At 49.4% G+C, this 19926-nt stretch overlaps 3 protein-coding genes across 7 annotated transcripts in view; 2 read left to right on the forward strand and 1 right to left on the reverse strand.

Moving 5' to 3' along the window:
• The window catches only part of zgc:56622 (uncharacterized protein LOC326033 homolog), a 14485-nt gene extending 9982 nt beyond the window's left edge, over positions 1–4503 (forward strand). Inside the window, exons 3-10 of one of the 2 annotated variants that reach the window (XM_055030077.1) lie at positions 1–48; positions 304–381; positions 510–626; positions 725–837; positions 2662–2749; positions 3482–3565; positions 3835–3917; positions 3985–4503. The exon at positions 1–48 is cut by the window's left edge and continues 69 nt beyond it. In XM_055030077.1, coding sequence (XP_054886052.1) covers positions 1–48; positions 304–381; positions 510–626; positions 725–837; positions 2662–2749; positions 3482–3565; positions 3835–3917; positions 3985–4018 — 645 coding nt within the window. In that variant the 3' untranslated portion in view covers positions 4019–4503. Of the gene's footprint in view, positions 49–303; positions 382–509; positions 627–724; positions 838–2661; positions 2750–3481; positions 3918–3984 lie in introns of both variants that reach the window. The other variant, XM_055030068.1, reaches the window with a different exon arrangement.
• A 126-nt stretch (positions 4504–4629) lies between these two features.
• klhl36 (kelch-like family member 36) lies at positions 4630–10583 on the reverse strand. Of its 4 annotated transcripts, none has more exons than XM_055029848.1 (9): positions 10505–10583; positions 10136–10198; positions 9683–9877; positions 9334–9456; positions 8981–9202; positions 8609–8914; positions 8305–8532; positions 8084–8241; positions 4630–5272 (listed from the first exon to the last, which is right to left on the reverse strand). In XM_055029848.1, the coding sequence occupies exons 2-9, from the start codon at positions 10187–10189 to the stop codon at positions 4702–4704; spliced, it is 1857 nt and encodes a 618-aa protein (XP_054885823.1). In that variant the 5' UTR covers positions 10190–10198; positions 10505–10583; the 3' UTR covers positions 4630–4701. The 4 variants fall into 4 exon arrangements, with proteins under 4 accessions (XP_054885823.1, XP_054885815.1, XP_054885807.1 ...); XM_055029840.1 differs by having other exon boundaries at positions 8981–9220; XM_055029832.1 differs by having other exon boundaries at positions 8609–9202.
• Positions 10584–13818: 3235 nt separating this feature from the next.
• On the forward strand, positions 13819–17920 carry cotl1 (coactosin-like F-actin binding protein 1). The gene is made up of 4 exons (XM_055030235.1): positions 13819–14180; positions 14731–14813; positions 16023–16180; positions 16257–17920. The coding sequence occupies exons 1-4, from the start codon at positions 14104–14106 to the stop codon at positions 16365–16367; spliced, it is 429 nt and encodes a 142-aa protein (XP_054886210.1). The 5' UTR covers positions 13819–14103; the 3' UTR covers positions 16368–17920.
• The last annotated feature ends 2006 nt before the right edge of the window (positions 17921–19926 follow it).

Raw genomic sequence — 19926 nt, forward strand, 5'->3', positions numbered from 1 at the left:
CTGGACTACCTGGACCTGTACCTCATCCACTTCCCTGTCGGCTTCAAGGTCAGATCAGGAGCCAGGGGTCAGATCAGAGGTCAGAGTTCAGAGGGCTTTTACAGGCCACTCACATACTGGCTGGAAGGTTAGTGCTTTCAGCAGAAGTGTTATTGTGCATTGCCAGAGCTAACACAGAAGTCCTGAGATCAGCGATAGCATGTTAGCTTTCTCACAGACAGACCAGCAGCTCTGGAGGAGCTGCAGAGCTCCACAACTCAGGACCAGCAGCTGCTTTGTTGAAAATGTTTCCTGGTTTTGCAGAAATCAGGAGACGATCTGTTTCCAAGGAAGGACGGGAAGATTGTGACGTCGGATACGGACTATGTGGACGTGTGGCGGGTCAGACCTGGCGGCCATGTTTATGAAACTCTTACTGAACATTATCTCTGCGTAACATGAGCAAGAAATCAAGTGATTGACAGTATTAATGAGTGAGTGGTCCACCCGTCTCTCTCCTGTCCCTCCAGGGTCTGGAGGCGCTGCAGGCCGCCGGCAGGGTGAAGAGCATCGGTGTGTCCAACTTTAGCGTCTTGCAGCTGGAGCGCCTGCTGGCCCTCTGCAGGGTTCCTCCTGCTGTCAACCAGGTGCCGGCAGAACCAGCCCATGTCTCCAGATTTCACGGCTGTAACCTAAAACGAACCGGTCCACCTCGGAGCCGGTTCTGATCCATTGTCTCTGGCAGGTGGAGCTCCATCCCTACATGGTCCAGAAGGACCTGGTTGAGTTCTGCAGGTCCAGAAACATCGCGCTGACGGCCTACAGCCCCTTTGGTTCCCCTGGAAGACCCTCAGAACTGTAAGAGCCGGTTTGTTAGATCTCCTCTGAGCTGAACCTGGGGAGTCGCAGCCATCTTTATCAGATCACTTTTCTGACTCCTTGTATGTCATTACTTATAAAAAATGTTCCATTCTCAATATTTAGCACATCAAGTCACAAACATCTGAGCAGCTCAGTGAGTTGAAATCCTAGGAAATATTTTCTCACTAATTTAGAGATAAAAAACAAATGAATTAAAATATTTAGTGTAGCTAGATCAATAAATCTAGTTACAGAAGATTTACATATTTTGTCTATATATTAACAGAGAAATATGTCACACATTCTCGAAATGTACGGAGCTCTGTTAGCATTAGCATTTCTCAGCTAAGTTAGCACCTAGCGCTAGTCGTTTGAATCATCTTTCCTCGCTTTGGGTTCTCCTCTGGTCTGACCTGGATATCATTATAGATATGTGGATTTACAGCAATTTAAGGTGTGAGGTCAGAGGTCAGCATACCGGAAGCAGAAGTCGGTCTGTTTGTCATGGAAACTTGAAACAGCCTTGTTGCCGTCCAGCTGCAGTCACTGAATCTTTTACTGAACTGTCAAATGAACATGTTTCTGTCACAGCATCAGATTTTCTCAGCACAACATCCAACTTTTCTTTTTCTTCTGGTTCAAACACGCAATGTGTTAACTTTTAAATCTTAATTGTTATCTTTAGATTCCAAAACTTTTACTCCTTTATAAGTTTAATCCTGAAATTGGTAAATCTTTAACTCTCTACTCTAAAAACTCTTAACTGATATAATCGTTAATATTTAAAGGCTAAAACTCTTTATCCCTATATTCTCCAATTTTAATCTAATTTTCTGAAAACTCCAAAGCCTTAAGTCTAATTCTTAAAATTCCTAAATTTCAAAAACTTTTACACTTGAATTCTAACCTTGATCTTTAACTTTTAATGTTTAATATATTTCAATTTAAAGCATCTTACAACCACCTTATATTAAAAACAGGGACCCTTCCCTTAACAGAAGGAGCCCCAAATTCTTTAATAGATTTTTGCTTCTCATAGAACAAATGAAAGGGATAAACAAGTCTTTCAAACCTTTTTCTACCAATCAAACAATAGTTTGATTGACCTTTCACTTCATTCCTGACGCCATCTTGTGTTGCTCAGACACTTTTATTAAGGTACCTTTTCTCACAGGTGTGTCACAAAGTCTCTCTACTTCTCTCTTCCTGTTCTTTACATTCATGCAACAATTAACTCGTGGTCGCCACCCAGGAGACATAAGCAGAATTCATTCAATCGTCACAATGTTCATTTTATATCTTTATTTGGCAGAAATTAGCTCTGTGTTTTTCAGAAACCACGCATGTCGCTCCCAACTGTTCATTATCCCAGCCAATGTGCAAAAGCGGGAAAACAAGAGAACATTCTTTAGGGAGACAGAGTTCGTCCTGGGGTCACCATAGCAACTGCTAAGCTCTGTCTCCATGCCGACCCGCGGTGTGCGAGAAAGCCAGAGGCCAGCAGTCGTCCTGTTGGAGAAAACACTCGTAGATGAGCAGCCAATCACAGAGCCGGCCCTCGATATCGGCAAGCTGAGCCACAGCCCCTGGCCACCAGGGGGCCCCGCAGAAAATGTTGGCTGATTTGATGTTTTCAGCATCAATAAAGTACATGAATTTAATACATTACAGAAAATATTACGATGGTTTTGTACAGTCTGCACAGAAAGTGGGCCGCAAGTGAATCTGGGTCGGCCCGGAAGCTTTTGCAGGTTAAAATCTTGGTTCAGGTTTAGAGTGTTTTCCTCCAAGGTCACCTGACCTTTTATTGCTCTGCTGCAGGAAGAGAGGCGAAGCCGACCCCCACAAGCTCCTGCAGGACCCTGTGGTCGCCGACATCGCAGGGAAGCACCACCGCAGCCCGGCACAGGTCAGCACGGTGTGTGTGTGTGTGTGTTGCACGGTGTGTGTGTTGCACGGTGTGTGTGTGTGTGTTGCACGGTGTGTGTGTGTGTGTTGCACGGTGTGTGTGTGTGTTGCACGGTGTGTGTGTGTGTTGCACGGTGTGTGTGTGTGTTGCACGGTGTGTGTGTGTGTGTGTGTGTGTTGCACGGTGTGTGTGTGTGTTGCACGGTGTGTGTGTTTGCACGGTGTGTGTGTGTGTGTGTGTTGCACGGTGTGTGTGTGTTGCACGGTGTGTGTGTGTGTTGCATGGTGTGTGTGTGTGTTGCACGGTGTGTGTGTGTGTGTGTGTTGCACGGTGTGTGTGTGTGTTGCACGGTGTGTGTGTGTGTTGCACGGTGTGTGTGTGTTGCATGGTGTGTGTGTGTGTGTGTGTTGCACGGTGTGTGTGTGTGTTGCACGGTGTGTGTGTGTGTTGCACGGTGTGTGTGTGTGTGTTGCACGGTGTGTGTGTGTGTGTGTGTTGCACGGTGTGTGTGTGTGTTGCACGGTGTGTGTGTGTGTTGCACGGTGTGTGTGTGTGTGTTGCACGGTGTGTGTGTGTGTTGCATGGTGTGTGTGTGTGTGTGTTGCACGGTGTGTGTGTGTGTTGCACGGTGTGTGTGTGTGTTGCACGGTGTGTGTGTGTGTGTTGCACGTGTGTGTGTGTGTGTTGCACGGTGTGTGTGTGTGTGTGCTGACCTGCATCCTGTCCTTGCAGGTTCTGCTGAGGTTTCATGTGCAGCAGAGAATCCCAGTCATTCCTAAAAGTGACAAACCTCATCACATCCTGGAGAACACCAAGGTAGGACCCAACAGAACCAGTCCAGAACCGTTTCCTCAGATCGTCCCAGAGCGCTCCCGCCTCGGCCCAAAGCTTCCTGCCAGAGATTCATTCTGGTGCCAAGAGCGACGGCATGGAACCGGAGGCAGAGACCCGTCGTTAGGCGGGCTGACCTGTCTTAGATTTTCCCCGACTCGGCTTCGCCGGGCGAGGCTCTCTGGTTCCTCTGGGAAAACGGACCCGGTTCTTCCAGAACTCCCTGTGGTTCTGACCCAGCGTGAACCTCGCAGGTCTTCGACTTCGACCTCGGCGAAGACGACATGGACGCCCTGAGAGGCCTGGACCGCGGCTGGAAGGCCTGCGCTCTGGACGAGTGAGTCAGAACCAGAACCGGACCCGGCTGCTGGGGTCCACATGCTTACTGTGGTTGTGTTCCTCAGAATCAAGTCCCACCCCTACTACCCGTTCGAGTGACGGAGGGGGCGGAGCCAGCCGGACTGCCTGAAGAAGACGAAGAACGACGTGACCCGATCTGAAACGAAAACCCGGTTCTGATGAACCGTCGACCCGGCACGTCGTCATGTCTGCTTTCGGTTTCAATCCGGCGGCCATCTTTGGATTTGCTGTTGATTTTCTCACATACCCTCCCACTAAAGCTAAAGATCTAGAACGGTCTAGAACCCGCCTGGTACCGTGGGTCTTCTGGGTCCAACAACAACTCCAAATCAGCTCACACAGCATGATGCTGCCACTGCCATGCCTGGCAGCAGGTCCAGACAGAACTGAAAGGTTTCAAACCCTCCTTGGTTCTGTCTGGGCCTCCCGACCCACTTCCTTCATGTGGTTCTGGACCGCTCCGGAGGAGAACCATCTGAGGCACTTTAGTTCTCCTGGAAACATTTTTGACATCTGATTAGATTGTTTCTTCCTTTGATCATAAATAAATCTGAAGAAGCTGGTTTCCTGTTTCTGCTCTTTCACAATAAAAGCCTTGAATCCATTTCTGCAAAGATCGGTGGGTGGACCCGACCCGACCCGGGAGACGTGCAGCAGATGAACTGGGCCTGGTTCTAAAAAGTGATTATAATGTGCATAGATTATAGAGCAGAACTTGTGGTTCCGGTGGTTCTGACCCAACAGCAGCAGAACCGGCGCAATTAATGCGGCGATGCTTTCCTGTCTCCTCGGCCCGACTTCTGGTTCTCTTGTTCCGGACGCGGCGGTTCCGCCCTGACAATGCACACGCAGGCGGCGGCGCCGGCGGTGCGCATGGGCAAGTCGGGCCCTCGGGACCAGAATCCGGCCTCCGGGTCGAACACCTGAGTGACCCGGGAGAAGGCGGCGCTCTCCCAGCTGTAGCCGCCCAACACGTAGATCCTGCCGGCCCAGACCGCCAGGCCCGCCTCGCTGCCGGGCCGCAGGAGCGGCGCCGCCCGGGTCCACTGATTCGACCGCGGGTCGAAGAACTCGGCCTCCAGGATGTCGAAGCGCTCGGCGGTGTTGGCGTGGTCGTCACTGCCCCCGATGGCGTAGACGAGGTGGCGCAGGGACGCCATGCGGTGCCAGCCACGGGCCACGGACATGGGCTGGCGGTTCCGCCACGCCTCACCGGGCCGGGCCAGATCTAGGCTCAGCACGTCCCGCCGGTACGGTCCGATCTGGAAGTCGTGACCCCCAGAGATGTAGATCGCCCCCTGGTGGACGGCGCCGGCGTGGCCATAGGTGGGCCTGGAAGACAAGCAGAACCTCAGCAGAACATCCCGGATATTTGTTGGCGCAGATTCTTCTGCATCCTGTGTAATATTTTTATGATTCAACTTTTAAACTATTCAGCTTGTTCCGCTAATGCTGGTGATATTTTTGGTATGTATAAACATTTGACTTTTTGTAATATTCAGCTTTTTCGGGATTTTTGGTGGAGGATCACTTTTCCAACTCCAACCCCCGACGCATGTGGCAAGGCCTTCAGATTCTCACAGATTACAAGAACTCCAACACCTCCACTGATGTCTCCTTCCTCAACGAGCTTAACAACTTCTATGCTCAATTTGAGAGAGGGAACACTCCAACTGCAATTAAGACAGCCACCACCCCAGATCAACAGCCACTGACTCTCCTCTCCACTGATGTAAGAGCGGCTCTGAGCAGGATTAAATCCCTTCCTTTACTTTCTCTTCACCCACGTTTGCAGACCTGTCCATGGCTCTAAAGCCATCATCAAGGCTGTGGGTCCTGATAGCATACCTGGACGTGTCCTCAGAGTGTGCTCTGGGGAGCTGCCAGGAGTGCTGACGGACATTTTCAACCTGTCCCTGGCCCGCGCCGTGGTACCGACCTGCTTCAAGTCTACCTCCATCGTCCCAATTCCTAAGAATTTCAACCCGACCAGATTCAATGACTATCGTCTGGTAGCCCTCACTCCCATCATCACCAAGTGCTTGGAGTAGCTGGTCCCAGCACACCTCAGATCCTGTCTCCCCCCCACACTGGATCCCCACCAATTTGCATACAGGCAGAATAGGAGCACAGAGGATGCGGTCTCCATAGCGCTGCACTCTGTCCTTTCTCACTGGACAGCAAGAACACTTACGCCAGAATGCTGTTCTTAGACTTTAGCTCAGCATTTAACACTGTCATTCCATCACAACTCATTGCCAAACTCACAGACCTCGGCATCAGTTCACTCATGTGCAACTGGTTGCTCAACTTCCTGACCAGTCGACCCCAACACGTCCGGCTGGACAACCGCTTCTCATCCACCATCATCATCATCACTGGAGTGCCACAAGGCTGTGTGATGAGTCCCTTCCTCTACTCCCTCTTCACCCACGATTGCAGACCTGTCCATGGCTCTAACGCCATCATCAAGTTTGCAGATGACATCACGGTGATCGGCCGAGTCAGAGATAACGATGAGGCCGCCTACAGGGAGGAGGTGGACCGTCTGGCTGAGTCGTGCGACAAGAACTACCTGCAGCTGAACACCGAGAAGACCAAGGAGCTCATCGTGGACTTCAGGAGGAACGCTGACCTGCACCCACCCATCCACATCAAGGGAATAGCGGTGGAGCATGTTAACAGCTTTAAGTTCCTAGGAGTCCACATCTCTGAGGACCTGACCTGGACGACCAACTGCTCCAAACTCGTCAAGAAGGCGCACCAGCGCCTCTTCTTCATGAGGACCTTGAGGAAGAACCACCTGTCCTCAGAGATCCTCACTAACTTTTACCACTGCACCATTGAGAGCGTCCTCACCAACTGCATCACAGTTTGGTACGGGAACTGCTCTGTCTCTGACCGGAAGGCTCTGCAGAGGGTGGTGAAAACTGCCCAGCACATCGCCGGGGCATCGCTCCCTGCCATCAATGACATCTACAGGAAGCGGGCGTCTGAAAAGGGCCTGGAAAAATCACCAAGGACTGGACTCACCCTGCACACACACTCTTCTCTCTCTCGTGCCCTCTGGGAGGCGTTACAGAAGCCTACGGACCAGAACCACCAGGCACCAGAACAGCTTCTTCCCCACAGCTGTCACGCTCCTGAACGCCTCCTGACACAAACTATAAGGACTGTACCCCCGTCCCCGGACTGTTCCCCTCACACACATGATCTGTATACAATCTTTATATAATCTGTAGATCTAATCTGCCATTACTTATCCTGTATTATAAAACAACTAATATATATAGACAATCCATTCTTCATATTCCTGTATATTCTGTATAATTTATGTAATTGGTAAAATATGTGCATCGCTCTCATATTTATGTTTATATTTATACAAAACATTTTTATTATAGCACATCAATATTACTCTCTGTTTATATCTTTGTACAACTGTTTATAAATATTTATATCCTGTATAGCACTTCTGGATAGATGCAAACTACATTTCGTTGCTTTGTACATGTGACAGTGCAATGACAATAAAGTTGAATTCTATTCTATTCTATTTTTCAACCCCATTGAAATGAATGGACAAACAGGAACAGCTCCATCCTGTGGCTGGATTGAGAATTACAATATAAAATGTCATAGGTCATTTCCTGTTTACTACAATGAACGATGCAGTTTCAGCATCGGAAACAAGGCAGCAGTTAAACACATTTCTAACACCTGTGGAAGAGTGACCAGGTTTAAAAACTGTTTCAAATAACTTTGCATACATGAACTGCAGCGGTCAGCCGAGCAGCTTCACCGTTTCTCACCTGTTACTGCGGCTAACCGTTAGCAGCAGCTAATTCATTCTGTTGCTAAATTTAGCGCATGCGCTCCTGCGCTGCTGCTGATTGCTCTGGTCGCAGTCGGCATGTAAACGCTGCAGACTGCAGTGACGTAAATCACGAGCCAATCAGTGAATGCGGCCAGCAGCCAATCAAATCGCTTCTGCGCCCGAGGCGCTGCTGGTTCTAACCCTGAACTAAGTATGAAAATCTGAAAACAGCCGAGCAGAACCGGGCCGGATATGCTATGGAAAGTTAACGTGGTGGTGACGGAACCGGGACCGGACCGGTGAGAGGCCTACCCTGGGGACCCCACCTGGGCAGCGGGGGCCCGTCGGCCCAGCGGTCCTCGGCAGGGCGGTAGACCTCCACAGACGCCAGCGGCCCGCCGGCGTTCCTGCCCCCCACGGCGATCAGCAACTCGCCAACGGCTGCCAGGTAGAAGTCAACCCGTCGCTGGTTCATTGGCGCCCCCTATGAGACAGGCGGGTCAACACAGGAAGCTCTGAGCGGGGAAGAGGCGGGACTTCCTCTGACCTCGGTCCACTGTTCAAGGCGCGGGTCGTAGCGGTGCAGCCGGTCGCAGGCGGCGTCTCCGCCGTTGTCCCTGGAGCCGCTGCCGCCCGCGGCGTAGATGAAGCCTCCGAGAACCGCCAGGCAGTGGTGGCTGCGCGGCGCAGGCAGCTGCGCCTGCAGCTCCCAGCGGCCCGACTCGCCGTCCAGTCGCCACATGCTGCCGCTCAGCTCCTGGCCGCGCTCGCCCACCTCAGAGAGACGCAGACGGGCCGGTGTTAACCTTTGACCTCACGTTTCAGGTTGGTCTGGAGGAAAGCGGCAGTACCTCTCCACCAATCAGCAGCAGCCGCTCCGCCCCGCCCCTCAGCGAGGTTCGGTTCGTCTGCAGCAGCGGCTGGGCGCAGGGCCGGGCCTGGTACCGCAGCGCCTCCTCCACCAGCTGCTGGCAGCCGGTTCCGTCGGGCAGCTGGGCCCGGATCGCTGGAAGAACCCGGGCCACCAGGTCTCCGGCCGGCATCAGGGGGAACCGGATGTGGGCCAGCAGCTGCTTTGCGTGTGGAGTCCGGTCCGGGTTCTGGTCCAGCCATTGCAGAGCGACCTGCAGGAGGCTCTGCTCGCTGTCGAACTGGACCTGAGGCAGACTGAGAGGCTCCAGAACCGGCTCCAAGCGTTTGGACCTGAGACTCAAGAGTCTTACCTGGCTGCTGGACAGATAGGAGGTCAGCTTATGCAGCGGAAGGTTCTGGAGGAAGTCTGGAGTGAGGCGGAGTCTGGAGAACCGGGCCAGAACCCAGCGGTCGATGCAGCTGTCCAGCCGCTCCAGGCTATAGAACCGGGCCAGCTGCTGCAGGTCCAGGTAGTTCTCCTCGCTCACCTGCTGCTCCAGGTACTGGCAGCAGAAATCCACGGCTCGCCACAGCTGCAGAACCAGAACATTCTGGTAGTGGATCAAACGAGGAGATTTCACTCCTCCCTAACCCGAACAAAGTCTGAGCTTCAAATAGGCCACGCCCACTGGCTCTGGTACCGGGTCCCCTGGCAGCGTCTCACCTGCAGCAGGTGCGCGGCCTCCAGCACATCGTCGACGTTTCTTCCATCCAGCTGCAGCTGTCCGCTGTACAGGAAGTCCAGAACCACCTCCAGACCCACAGAAGTCACGCCCTCCAGCTGCACCTGGGACACCGGTTAACAACTAATTAATAAAGCTTTGACTAGGACACAGCCGTTCTGCTGTAAAGAAATGATCTTCGTCTCTGAACTCACAGAGGGCAGAGGTCCGATCAGAACCTTGCGGTCCGATCAGAACCCTGCGGTCCGATCAGAACCCTGCGGTCCGATCAGAACCCTCCGGTCCGATCAGAATCAGAGTGTTCCCACGGTGTGATTAGTTCAGGTCTACCTCTGGCTGGAGCTCCTCCCTCATGCCCAGGCTGAACATGGCCTGGAAGTAGGGGCTGCAGACGGCCAGCAGGGCCCGATGGGCCCGGAACCGCCGGCCCCCCGCCACCAAAATCACATCACAGAACCGGGTCTGCTGGCGCTGATCGCTGAAGCCCCGCAGAACCTCCAGGGCCTGCTCCGGGAAGAGGAACATCTGCAGGGAGGCAGAGGCCCGTTAGATCCTGGGGCTGCGGCACTGATTCTGGTGGAACCGGGTCACACAGAACCGGGTCAGTCAGAACCTGGCATGGCAACCGACACCAATCAGCCGCACTCGGTGATGGAGAGGATGGAGTTATGATGAGCCGATGACATGAAAACACTAGAGGAGGCTGGAGAACTACATTACCCAGAATGCAACAGTCATAACCATGAAGCACCTCAGTATCTGCTGCAGCTGGGCTGCTCTCACCTGTGATGGTTCGCTGACCCGGCAGAACCGACCTGGATGGTCCGGTCCGTCCATGACAATCACCTGGGAGACAAAGACGGAGACACTGAGAGACAGACAGACACAGAGAGAGACAGACACTGAGACACAGAGAGACAGACAGACAGAGAGAGACAGACAGACACAGAGAGACAGACACTGAGACACAGAGAGACAGACAGACAGAGAGAGACAGACAGACACAGAGAGACAGACAGACACTGAGAGACAGACACAGAGAGACAGACAGAGAGAGACAGACACTGAGACACAGAGAGACAGACAGACACTGAGAGACAGACAGACACTGAGAGACAGACAGACAGACAGAGACAGACACCGAGTCCTAACCTGCGGCGGGACATTGTCTTTTTGAGGCAAGCAGGAAACCCGCTGCTAGTTTTCATGTTAGCTCGTCTCTACTGTTGACTTCCGCTAAGGGCTTTCAAAATAAGGTCGTAAGAAAGAGTTTATTTTTTTATTATTAAACACTTTCATAAATAATATACATACATATAACCCAATTTCACAAAATCACGTGGCATGTACATACACAAAGAAATCAAATCTTACAGACTTAAGGTCTGTAAGATTAATATTGTCTTTTATCATTATAAGACAATAATAGAAAAGTTAAATAAAATTATAAATAAATAAAATTGTCAGATCAAACAGAGATAGGTCAACGACAAAAACAAACAGAAAAAAGGGGCATTAGTTCTCAAATTCAGAGTATTATAGACTTTTGCAGCCGTACTGCATGTTTGTTTTCGTCAGTTTTAAGGTTCTATCAAAACATTCAACTAAAGAAATGATTTAATTCAGAGTGAAACGTCGCTATACGCGTGACGACAGGACGAGAAAATATTTATTTTGTGAAAGAAATCTGAACGTTTTCTCCCGTCTCTTATTTCTAAATCAAATATTTCAACCGGAAGTTTTGTCTTTTTTGTGTGAGCGTTCAAGACTAAAAATGTTAACAAGACGTTTAAAAACGATGTCAGTAACAGCAGGTGGACTTTGGCGAACTGCATTACCCACAATCCATTGCTGCATGTAACGTTTTGAGTTAAAAGGCGGATTTATGACAAGGTTTTGTTTGAGTCTCAATAGAGATATATAGAAAATATCGTCACATTAATAATAAGAATGTTTGATTAGATAAAGTGAGCAGAAAACAGAATAAATAAAAAAAGAATAGTCACAAACTAAAAGGAAAGTAAAATAAAATGCAAAACAAATTTCACATCTCAAATTAAGATATTAACATATTGGTATAAAGATTGGGCTTTTGTGACGTTGCATTGTTTAAGCACTCTAACATAAAATTATTTCAGTTTAAAAATGGAGGTGATTTTTAGAAAGCAGTATTTGTGAATAAATCTTAGAATTAAATATATTATTATTTCACTCCTTATCCCCTGTCAGAAGACCAAATTGTGTTTTATTAATACTTAAATATAGAATAGATTTATTGTGTAATATCCACTTTCTAAAATCTTTCATTCTCAACTGAAAAAAATTGTATTATCTCAAAATGTCACAAAATGCAGGAATTGATACATATTTTGAATTTCTTTATCAAAAAGTCATTTTAGGAAAAACTTTACACAAAATTATGAAATTAATATCTTAGGTTTTGTGGGAGTGGAATAGAAAGCTGTTTGTTTCTTATAATCATGATTTTTAAACAAATGTTTTTTTCTCAGACTAGAGGACAACGCAGGAGGATGGTGGGTGGATGTTAGGTGGATGTTGGGTTGATGGTGGGTGATGTTGGGGATGTTGGGTGGGTGGATATTGGGTGGATGTTGGGTTGATGGTGGGTGGATGTTGGGTTGATGGGTGGGTGGATATTGGGTGGATGTTGGGTTGATGTTGGGTGGATGTTGGGTTGATGGTGGGTGGATGTTGGGTTGATGGTGGGTGGATGTTGGGTGGATGTTGGGTTGATGTTGGGGGGATGTTGGGTGGGTGGATATTGGGTGGATGTTGGGTTGATGGTGGGTGGATGTTGGGTTGATGGTGGGTGGTGGATATTGGGTGGATGTTGGGTTGATGGTGGGTGGATGTTGGGTTGATGTTGGGTGGATGTTGGGTTGATGGTGGGTGGATGTTGGGTTGATGGTGGGTGGATGTTGGGTTGATGGTGGGAGGATGTTGGGTGATGGTGGGTTGATGTTGGGTTGATGGTGGGTGGGTGATGTTGGGTTGATGGTGGGAGGATGTTGGGTTGATGGTGGGTGGATGTTGGGTTGATGGTGGGTGGGTGGATGTTGGGTTGATGGTGGGAGGATGTTGGGTTGATGGTGGGTGATGTTGGGTTGATGGTGGGTGGGTTGATGTTGGGTTGATGGTGGGTGGATGTTGGGTTGATGGTGGGTGGGTGGATGTTGGGTTGATGGTGGGTGGATGTTGGGTTGATGGTGGGTGGATGTTGGGTTGATGGTGGGTGGGTTGATGTTGGGTTGATGGTGGGTGGATGTTGGGTTGATGGTGGGTTGATGTTGGGTTGATGGTGGGTGGATGTTGGGTTGATGTTGGGTGGATGTTGGGTTGATGGTGGGTGGATGTTGGGTTGATGGTGGGTGGGTGGATATTGGGTGGATGTTGGGTTGATGGTGGGTGGATGTTGGGTTGATGTTGGGTGGATGTTGGGTTGATGGTGGGTGGATGTTGGGTTGATGGTGGGTTGATGGTGGGTTGATGTTGGTTGATGGTGGGTGGATGTTGGGTTGATGGTGGGTGGATGTTGGGTTGATGTTGGGTGGATGTTGGGTTGATGTTGGGTGGATGTTGGGTTGATGGTGGGTGGATGTTGGGTTGATGGTGGGTTGATGGTGGGTTGATGTTGGGTTGATGGTGGGAGGATGTTGGGTTGATGGTGGGTGGATGTTGGGTTGATGGTGGGTGGATGTTGGGTTGATGGTGGGTGGATGTTGGGTTGATGGTGGGTGGATGTTGGGTTGATGGTGGGTGGATGTTGGGTTGATGGTGGGTTGATGGTGGGTTGATGTTGGGTTGATGGTGGGAGGATGTTGGGTTGATGGTGGGTGGGTGGATGTTGGGTTGATGGTGGGTGGATGTTGGGTTGATGGTGGGTGGATGTTGGGTTGATGGTGGGTGGATGTTGGGTGGATGTTGGGTTGATGGTGGGTGGATGTTGGGTGGATGTTGGGTTGATGTTGGGGGGATGTTGGGTGGGTGGATATTGGGTGGATGTTGGGTGGGTGGGTACTGATTAATGTGATTTTCCCTGTGATGTCATTGACGGCAGGCCGTGTTTGTGGTTCTGTCAGCTGTTGTAAATAATGCTGGAGATTCTTAATGTCTGACTTATTGTTTCCATAAAGTTGCTCTGATCTGCCAGTTTCAGTGTCTTTATTGATTTCATCATAAACATGAAATGGAGTTCAGACCTTCACATTCAGCTTTTTGACAAATAATCAGGATATTATGAAAGAGTTTGGAGTTTTCCTTCTGTTTTTCATTTCAGTGTAATCATAATCATCAGTCAAATCTTCAGCTCAAAAAGTCGAAATTGTTAATAAACCCGAGTCTTTATTTGAGTCAGTCTCTCCAGATTTCCTGCTTGTGGACTTTAGTTTGAAGAGTCCGTCCCGGAAGCTGTGTTTGCGTGTTGGCGCAGCTTGACAGCGCCCCCTGGAGACGCCGTGCGGCCAGAAGGAGGAGGTGATCGCGTCTCCTGCAGCAGCCTGGTTGACGAACAGCACCAACGCCCATAAAGTGGACCCATCCAGGAAATGAAGCCACTTTCTCGCAGAAGCGCCGCTTCGTCCCGTTAACTCTGCGACTCCCGCAGCGCCCCGCACCGCACCGCCACTCGTTTTCTCCCGCACACTCCCGTCCTCCTCTCAGCATCCTCCGCTCCACTCAGCTGCTGTTTCAACCCGGTTCGGTCCAATTTAGGTGCATTTTCCTCCAGAACCATGACGACCCAGATCGATAAAGAGGCCTGCAGAGAAGCTTACAACCAAGTTCGAGACGACAACACGGAGACCAGCTGGTGAGTCCATTCAGAAAAACACATTTTACTCTTTATTCTCAGACAAAATGCGTCGCGGACATAAAGCGGGCCAGAATCGGAACCACCCACTAGTTCTTAGTTCTTCGGCTGGTAAAGGCCTGATTAGTTCGGGTTTTATTTCCCCTGAAATGATTTTCTGTTGAAATCTGAGCAGCTTCTTCCTCACAAAGCGGGTTCTGTTCTGCAGCTGCAGGTTCGAGCAGCTCGGTTCGTTTCTGCCTCATTAATTCAGATTTTATTAGAAACAAAGAGCCGCACCTGCTGCTTCCCCTCCGAACGCAGCTTGCCGGTTCGGTTCCGGCTGCCAGCGGCCCGGTTCTGGTGCTGGTGCGGCCCAGCGGGGCAGAACTAATTCACTTTGTCCTGTATTCATGGAGCTGAAGGCTGTGACGTCACTGGAACCATTCTAGGAGTGGGGATCCCGACTATCATGTGGACCCATTCTGGAGTCAGAACCAGAACCCAGCTGATCTCTGATTGGTGACGTTCGGTGGTTCGGTGCAGTAACGACCTGCTGCTGTTCCTGCAGGGCTGCGTTCAAGTACGAAGGTTCCACCATCGTCCCGGCGGGCGTGGGCACCGAATACCGGGACTTCAAGGAGCTGTGCACAGGTGAGGAGTCAGGGCTTCACTGGCCGTGATGCGGCGGGCCCGGTTCTGCTGCAGCCTCGGCCCGGTTCTGCTGCAGCCTCGGCCCGGTTCTGCTGCAGCCTCGGCCCGGTTCTGCTGCAGCCTCGGCCCGGTTCTGCTGCAGCCTCGGCCCGGTTCTGCTGCACTTCCTGCTCGGCGGCTCTCGGGTCTCTGAGCTCCTTATTTAGCAGCGAGTCGCTGAGAGGGAGGAGCCAATCAGATCCTGGAGAGCAGCAGGAAGTGATGACAACAGAACAGGAAGTGATGACAGCTCAGCTGAGAGCAGGTTCTTTCTCAAACTGTCTGTGGGATTAGAAACCCACTTCCTGGTTCCAGAGCCGGTACCAGAACCCGAGCAGTGGGCCTCCAGCTCTTCTCTTAATCTTCACATTTTGAATATTTGAGATTTTTATTTTATTTGAAAAGCAAAATGTGAAACGTTGCCTCAAGGCTGGAAGAGGTCCAGGTTCTTAGAGGTTCTGGTTCTGGTTTATGTGAGCCGAATAAAGGAAAAACAGTTCATGGCTGTGATGCCTTTAAGGAACAGGAGAAAATGGGACTTTTTAGTTTTTTAATAGAACCGGTCAGGAGAATTTGTCCCGGTTCTGGTTCTGCTGCCTCATCATCTCCCTGCTGCTTCCTTCGAGTCAGGGGCGGAGCCACGAAACAGGAAGTGCAGGGCTTTGGGTCGGGCTGCAGGGTTCTTTTGGTTCTGGTTCCTCAATCTGCAACAGAAACTGGAATGATAAACGAGCTGGTCCGATCCCGTGATTCGGTGTTCTGACCCGGTCCAGTAGTAATGCTGGTCTGAGAGCAGCTCTCCTGTTTCACAGAGGTTCTGGAAGCTTCTACTGGACCGGGTCGGAACCTCTGAGCTCAAACCGCTTCAGGTATTTCAGTTGTTTCTCCAGAAAACCTCCAGGGAGTTCTGGCTCTGACCCGGACTCCGATCCAGATTCTGATCGGCTGAACTCGGACTCTGACCGGGTCGCACTGAAATAACCTGAATTTAATGTAACGCTGCGTTTTGTATAAACTGGACGATGTTTTAATGAAGGCCAGAGCCAGAACAGGAACGACAAACCCATTCTGGTTCTGATGTTTCCGGACCCAGTTGTTGGTTCGGATCAGAAGCACCAGACTGGTGTTAGTGGAGTTCTGCAGAACCGCTCACGTTCTCCTCGTCCCCAGATGACATCCCTCTGTTCGGCTTCGTCCGCTTCACGACGGGCGACGCCATGAGCAAGCGGGCCAAGTTCACGCTCATCACCTGGATCGGCGAGCGCGTCGGCGGCCTGCAGCGCGCCAAGATCAGCACCGACAAGACGCTTGTCAAGGACGTGGTGCAGGTAGGAACCGGAGGAACCGGGCCCAGAACAGAACCCACCTCGAGGTCCCTTTTAACCGAAGCTCTGTTCTCTGCAGAACTTTGCCAAGGAGTTCATGATCAGCGAGCCGCGGGAACTGGAGGAGGAATACTTGTGCTCCGAGCTGAAGAAGGCCGGCGGCGCCAACTACGACGCTCAGGCCGAGTAGAGGAGGTCCAGTGGAGGGAACCGGGTCGGGGAACGGGGCTCGGTTGGACTCGGGGTTTGGGGGGAGGGAGTGTTGGGGCGGGGCTGCTACCTCTCAGGAAGGGAGAGAGCGCAGATGACCACTAAACTTAGATTTTTACACCTCTTGATGAAAACTTGATCCTACAGGAAACGCCATCTACTTCGTGTCGTCTGCCGGGTGCTTGAATCCACACCTTAACCTGTTGGTACCAGAAACAACATTCTGCACCTGCTAAAGGAAGCGCTTTTGCTGGAGAAGCTGGGATAAATGATAGCCTAGCTTATCTTAGCACCAAAACTGGAACTTGGGATCCAGCCTGGAGCTTCAGTTTAGGTTTATTTTGCTTCCATCTATCTTATAAAATGATTCTCAGCCATTTCTACCACTTCTTTCTGTAAAGTTAACACTGTTAGCTGAAAATGCTAATGCTCTGACAAAGCTAACAGCTGAAGCCTCAAGGTCTTAAAGGGATAGTTCATGTTATGTGACTAGGGTTCTGTGAAGTGTGTGTGAGTGGTTACTATGTTCATCACAGGAGCGTCTTCAGCTCAAGAAGAGTTTCCTTCTGAATGTTTCCATGTCACAGCAATTTACAGCAAGCTACATGTTTTCTAAAACTTCATAAAAATATTTAGTTTGGACTCGTTTTAAAATCTCTAGCCATTAGCTGTAGCCTACGGAGGAAGCTAGCCTGGAAAGCAGGGGAGTCAAACTCCAGTCCTTAGGGCCACTGTCCTGCAGTTTTTAGATGTCACAGGTACAAAACACAGGAATGAAATGGCTTCATTACCTCCTCCTTGTAATGAATGACCTAATTATTCTATTCAGGTGGTGCAGCAGAGGCACATCTAAAAGTTGCAGGACACCGGCCCTCCAGGACTGGATGCTGACAGCCCTGCTGTAAAGTAATATAGTTGGTACACATAAGCGCTCCGTAGAACCCCATTTCATCCTGTTCATTAGAAGTGAAGCAAACGAGACATTTAGGTGTTTGTTACTCAACTAAAGCAGGTTTTATCGGCACCTTAAAGAGACATCCATGCCTCTGAGGTTCATCAACACGCCGCCATCTCAGCAAGGCCTGACCTCTGACCTGGACAGCTCACCCAGGAAGGAACCCACGTCCATCTTCAGAGGCCTGCAGCCGCTAGCTGTTAGCTTCCTGTGTTTCCATGGAGACCAGCAGGACTCGCTCTGAAAATGCAGATCGGTTCATGCAAACGGTGACGGGCCGGCGAAGGCTGCCTTAGTGGAGAGAGGTGCATCATGGGACCTGGAGGACGCTGCACTGTGATTGGCTGCTCCTGCAGGATGTGAGGCGCTTGGTTTTATTGTTTCAACTCTTCCTGCTCCCAAGAATAAAGAAAAATTCATTTTTCTGTCTTTATAAGTTTCTACAAGAGTTTGATTGTTTCCATTTTTCTATCTTTTAACATTGGTGAAGACTTTCCAAAAAAATCATGCAAAAAAGAAAACAGAAACAAGTCATTTCAAAATAAAATTTGATGTTTGGATTTTCCAGATGCTGCTTCTCTGGGTGTCTGTGTCCGAATCTCATTTTAAGATCTTATGTTTGCTGATCTTACATGTTGAATTCTGAGTCATGAAGCTGCTTGTCAAAAGGTCAAACATTTATAAATACATTAATATCATAGTGTACAGTTTAACAGAAATCTTCATGATCCAAAGGATGTGGAACAGTATACGATGTCTTTAACGTGAAAAATACACGTGCAATAATAGCATAGAAGTAAAACAGTAAGTTGTTCCTGAGGAGAAAAATTCAGGTGTAACATCAGCAAAGCATCATGAAACATGAAAAATAAAAATGAATACAGTAATATCCACTACAGTGAGGATTTTAACATCAAATGTTGAATTGTATCAAAAATACAGATTATTAAAGTCAACAGATTATTGACAATAAGAAAAACTAAAAACTGCAGGGTGTGAATACTAATGCAGTTTGGTGAAGGTTAGAATCTAACAGCTGCAGGATCTGCAACAAGCGTCCTGAAGACAACACTGTTAGCACACAGCTAACCCAAACTAAATCTGTTTTTCATACAGGTTTCATTTCCATGAAAACCATGAAATTTGTTGACCTTTTAGACTCCGGCATTTCCAGGCCTGCTGAAGATGTGACCTTTGAACCCGAGTTACCTGGTTGCATTTCTCTTGTTATAATCACACAGAATGTGTGATTTTGGTTATATGTGTTGCTCTATATTTGACTGAAACACCCCTAAAAAATGTCATTGTTTTAATCATGTTACTTTAAGATCAAAAGCTCCTCCTTTTTATTTCTTCTTCTGTGGTAGTGAAATGTTTCCACCCCTTAGGCCTCCTTTTTGTCATGTCCTGTGGGAGAGGTGTGAGCTGTTTATTTTTCATCTAAATACATCCAGTTTGTACAGTATATAGATTTATGAAGTTAATTTCTGTTATGTATTTTTGTTTTGGGTAGGACTTGGAGTAGGCCGCCAGTAACACGTTGGTTTCTGTTTGTTCTCGTCAGAATAAATGGAGAACTCATCCATTTTAAAGACAAACCGTGTCACGGCCTGATCACAATAAAACCAGCACAAAGCAGAAAGGATCCGGTTACCCTGCATCAGAATGAGGGGTTAGCTGCAGTAACTAGCGACCCGACAGGAATATTGTCCGGTCAGAGATGGGGTTCTGCACGCAAAGGGAATGTTAGCATGCAGAACCTGTGGGAGTCCAAACAAGGACTGGCAGAACGGTGCTGCATTCCTCAGGCCGCCTTTGCGCCGCAGCATGCCCCACACGCCACAGGAGTCACATGTTCTGGCAGAAAGCCCGGCTATTGTTCTGGAACCGGCCCAAACCAAAGTCTGGCTTGTTTTGCGGAGAAAGTTGCTCTTTTCTGGTTCTTGAACCAGAACTGGGTCTCTGGTCATCAGTTGAATAATGGTTGCCTTGTTGCATTGTACGGCATTAATATCCTGGAGCATCAGCATCGCGCAAAAATTAGCATCGTGCAACATTAGCATTGTGCAGCAGTAGCATTGTACAGCAGCAGCATCCTGCAGCATCAGCATTGTGCAGCATTAGCATTGTGCAGCAGTAGCATCCTGCAGCAGTACCATTGTGCAGCATTAGCATTGTGCAGCATTAGCATTGTGCAACATTAAGATCATGCAGCAGTAGCATCCTGCAGCATTAGCATTGTGTAACATTAGCATCCTGCAACATTAGCATCGTGCAGCATTAGCATTGTGTAACATTAGCATCCTGCAGCATTAGCATTCTGCAACATTAGCATTGTGCAGCATTAGCATTGTGCAGAATTAGCATCGTTGCGAGTTCAGGATCCCCTGGGCTGCTGCTGTCTCAAAACAACCAGAATGAGGAAGTTGTGGGAAATATCTGCAAACAGAAAGACTAACGACTCGGCAGAAATGTGTTGCTGCACGCATCTCTAGGTGCAGGGTGACGAAACGCAGGCGGGAGCAGCTCAAGTTTTCCTTCAACTGGTTTGAAATCTGCTCAGTCGTCCAGATTCTTCTTGCTG

The sequence above is a fragment of the Poeciliopsis prolifica genome, unplaced genomic scaffold (genome assembly GCF_027474105.1).
Source record: "Poeciliopsis prolifica strain line A6 unplaced genomic scaffold, Auburn_PproV2 SCAFFOLD001, whole genome shotgun sequence".
NCBI lineage: Eukaryota > Metazoa > Chordata > Actinopteri > Cyprinodontiformes > Poeciliidae > Poeciliopsis > Poeciliopsis prolifica.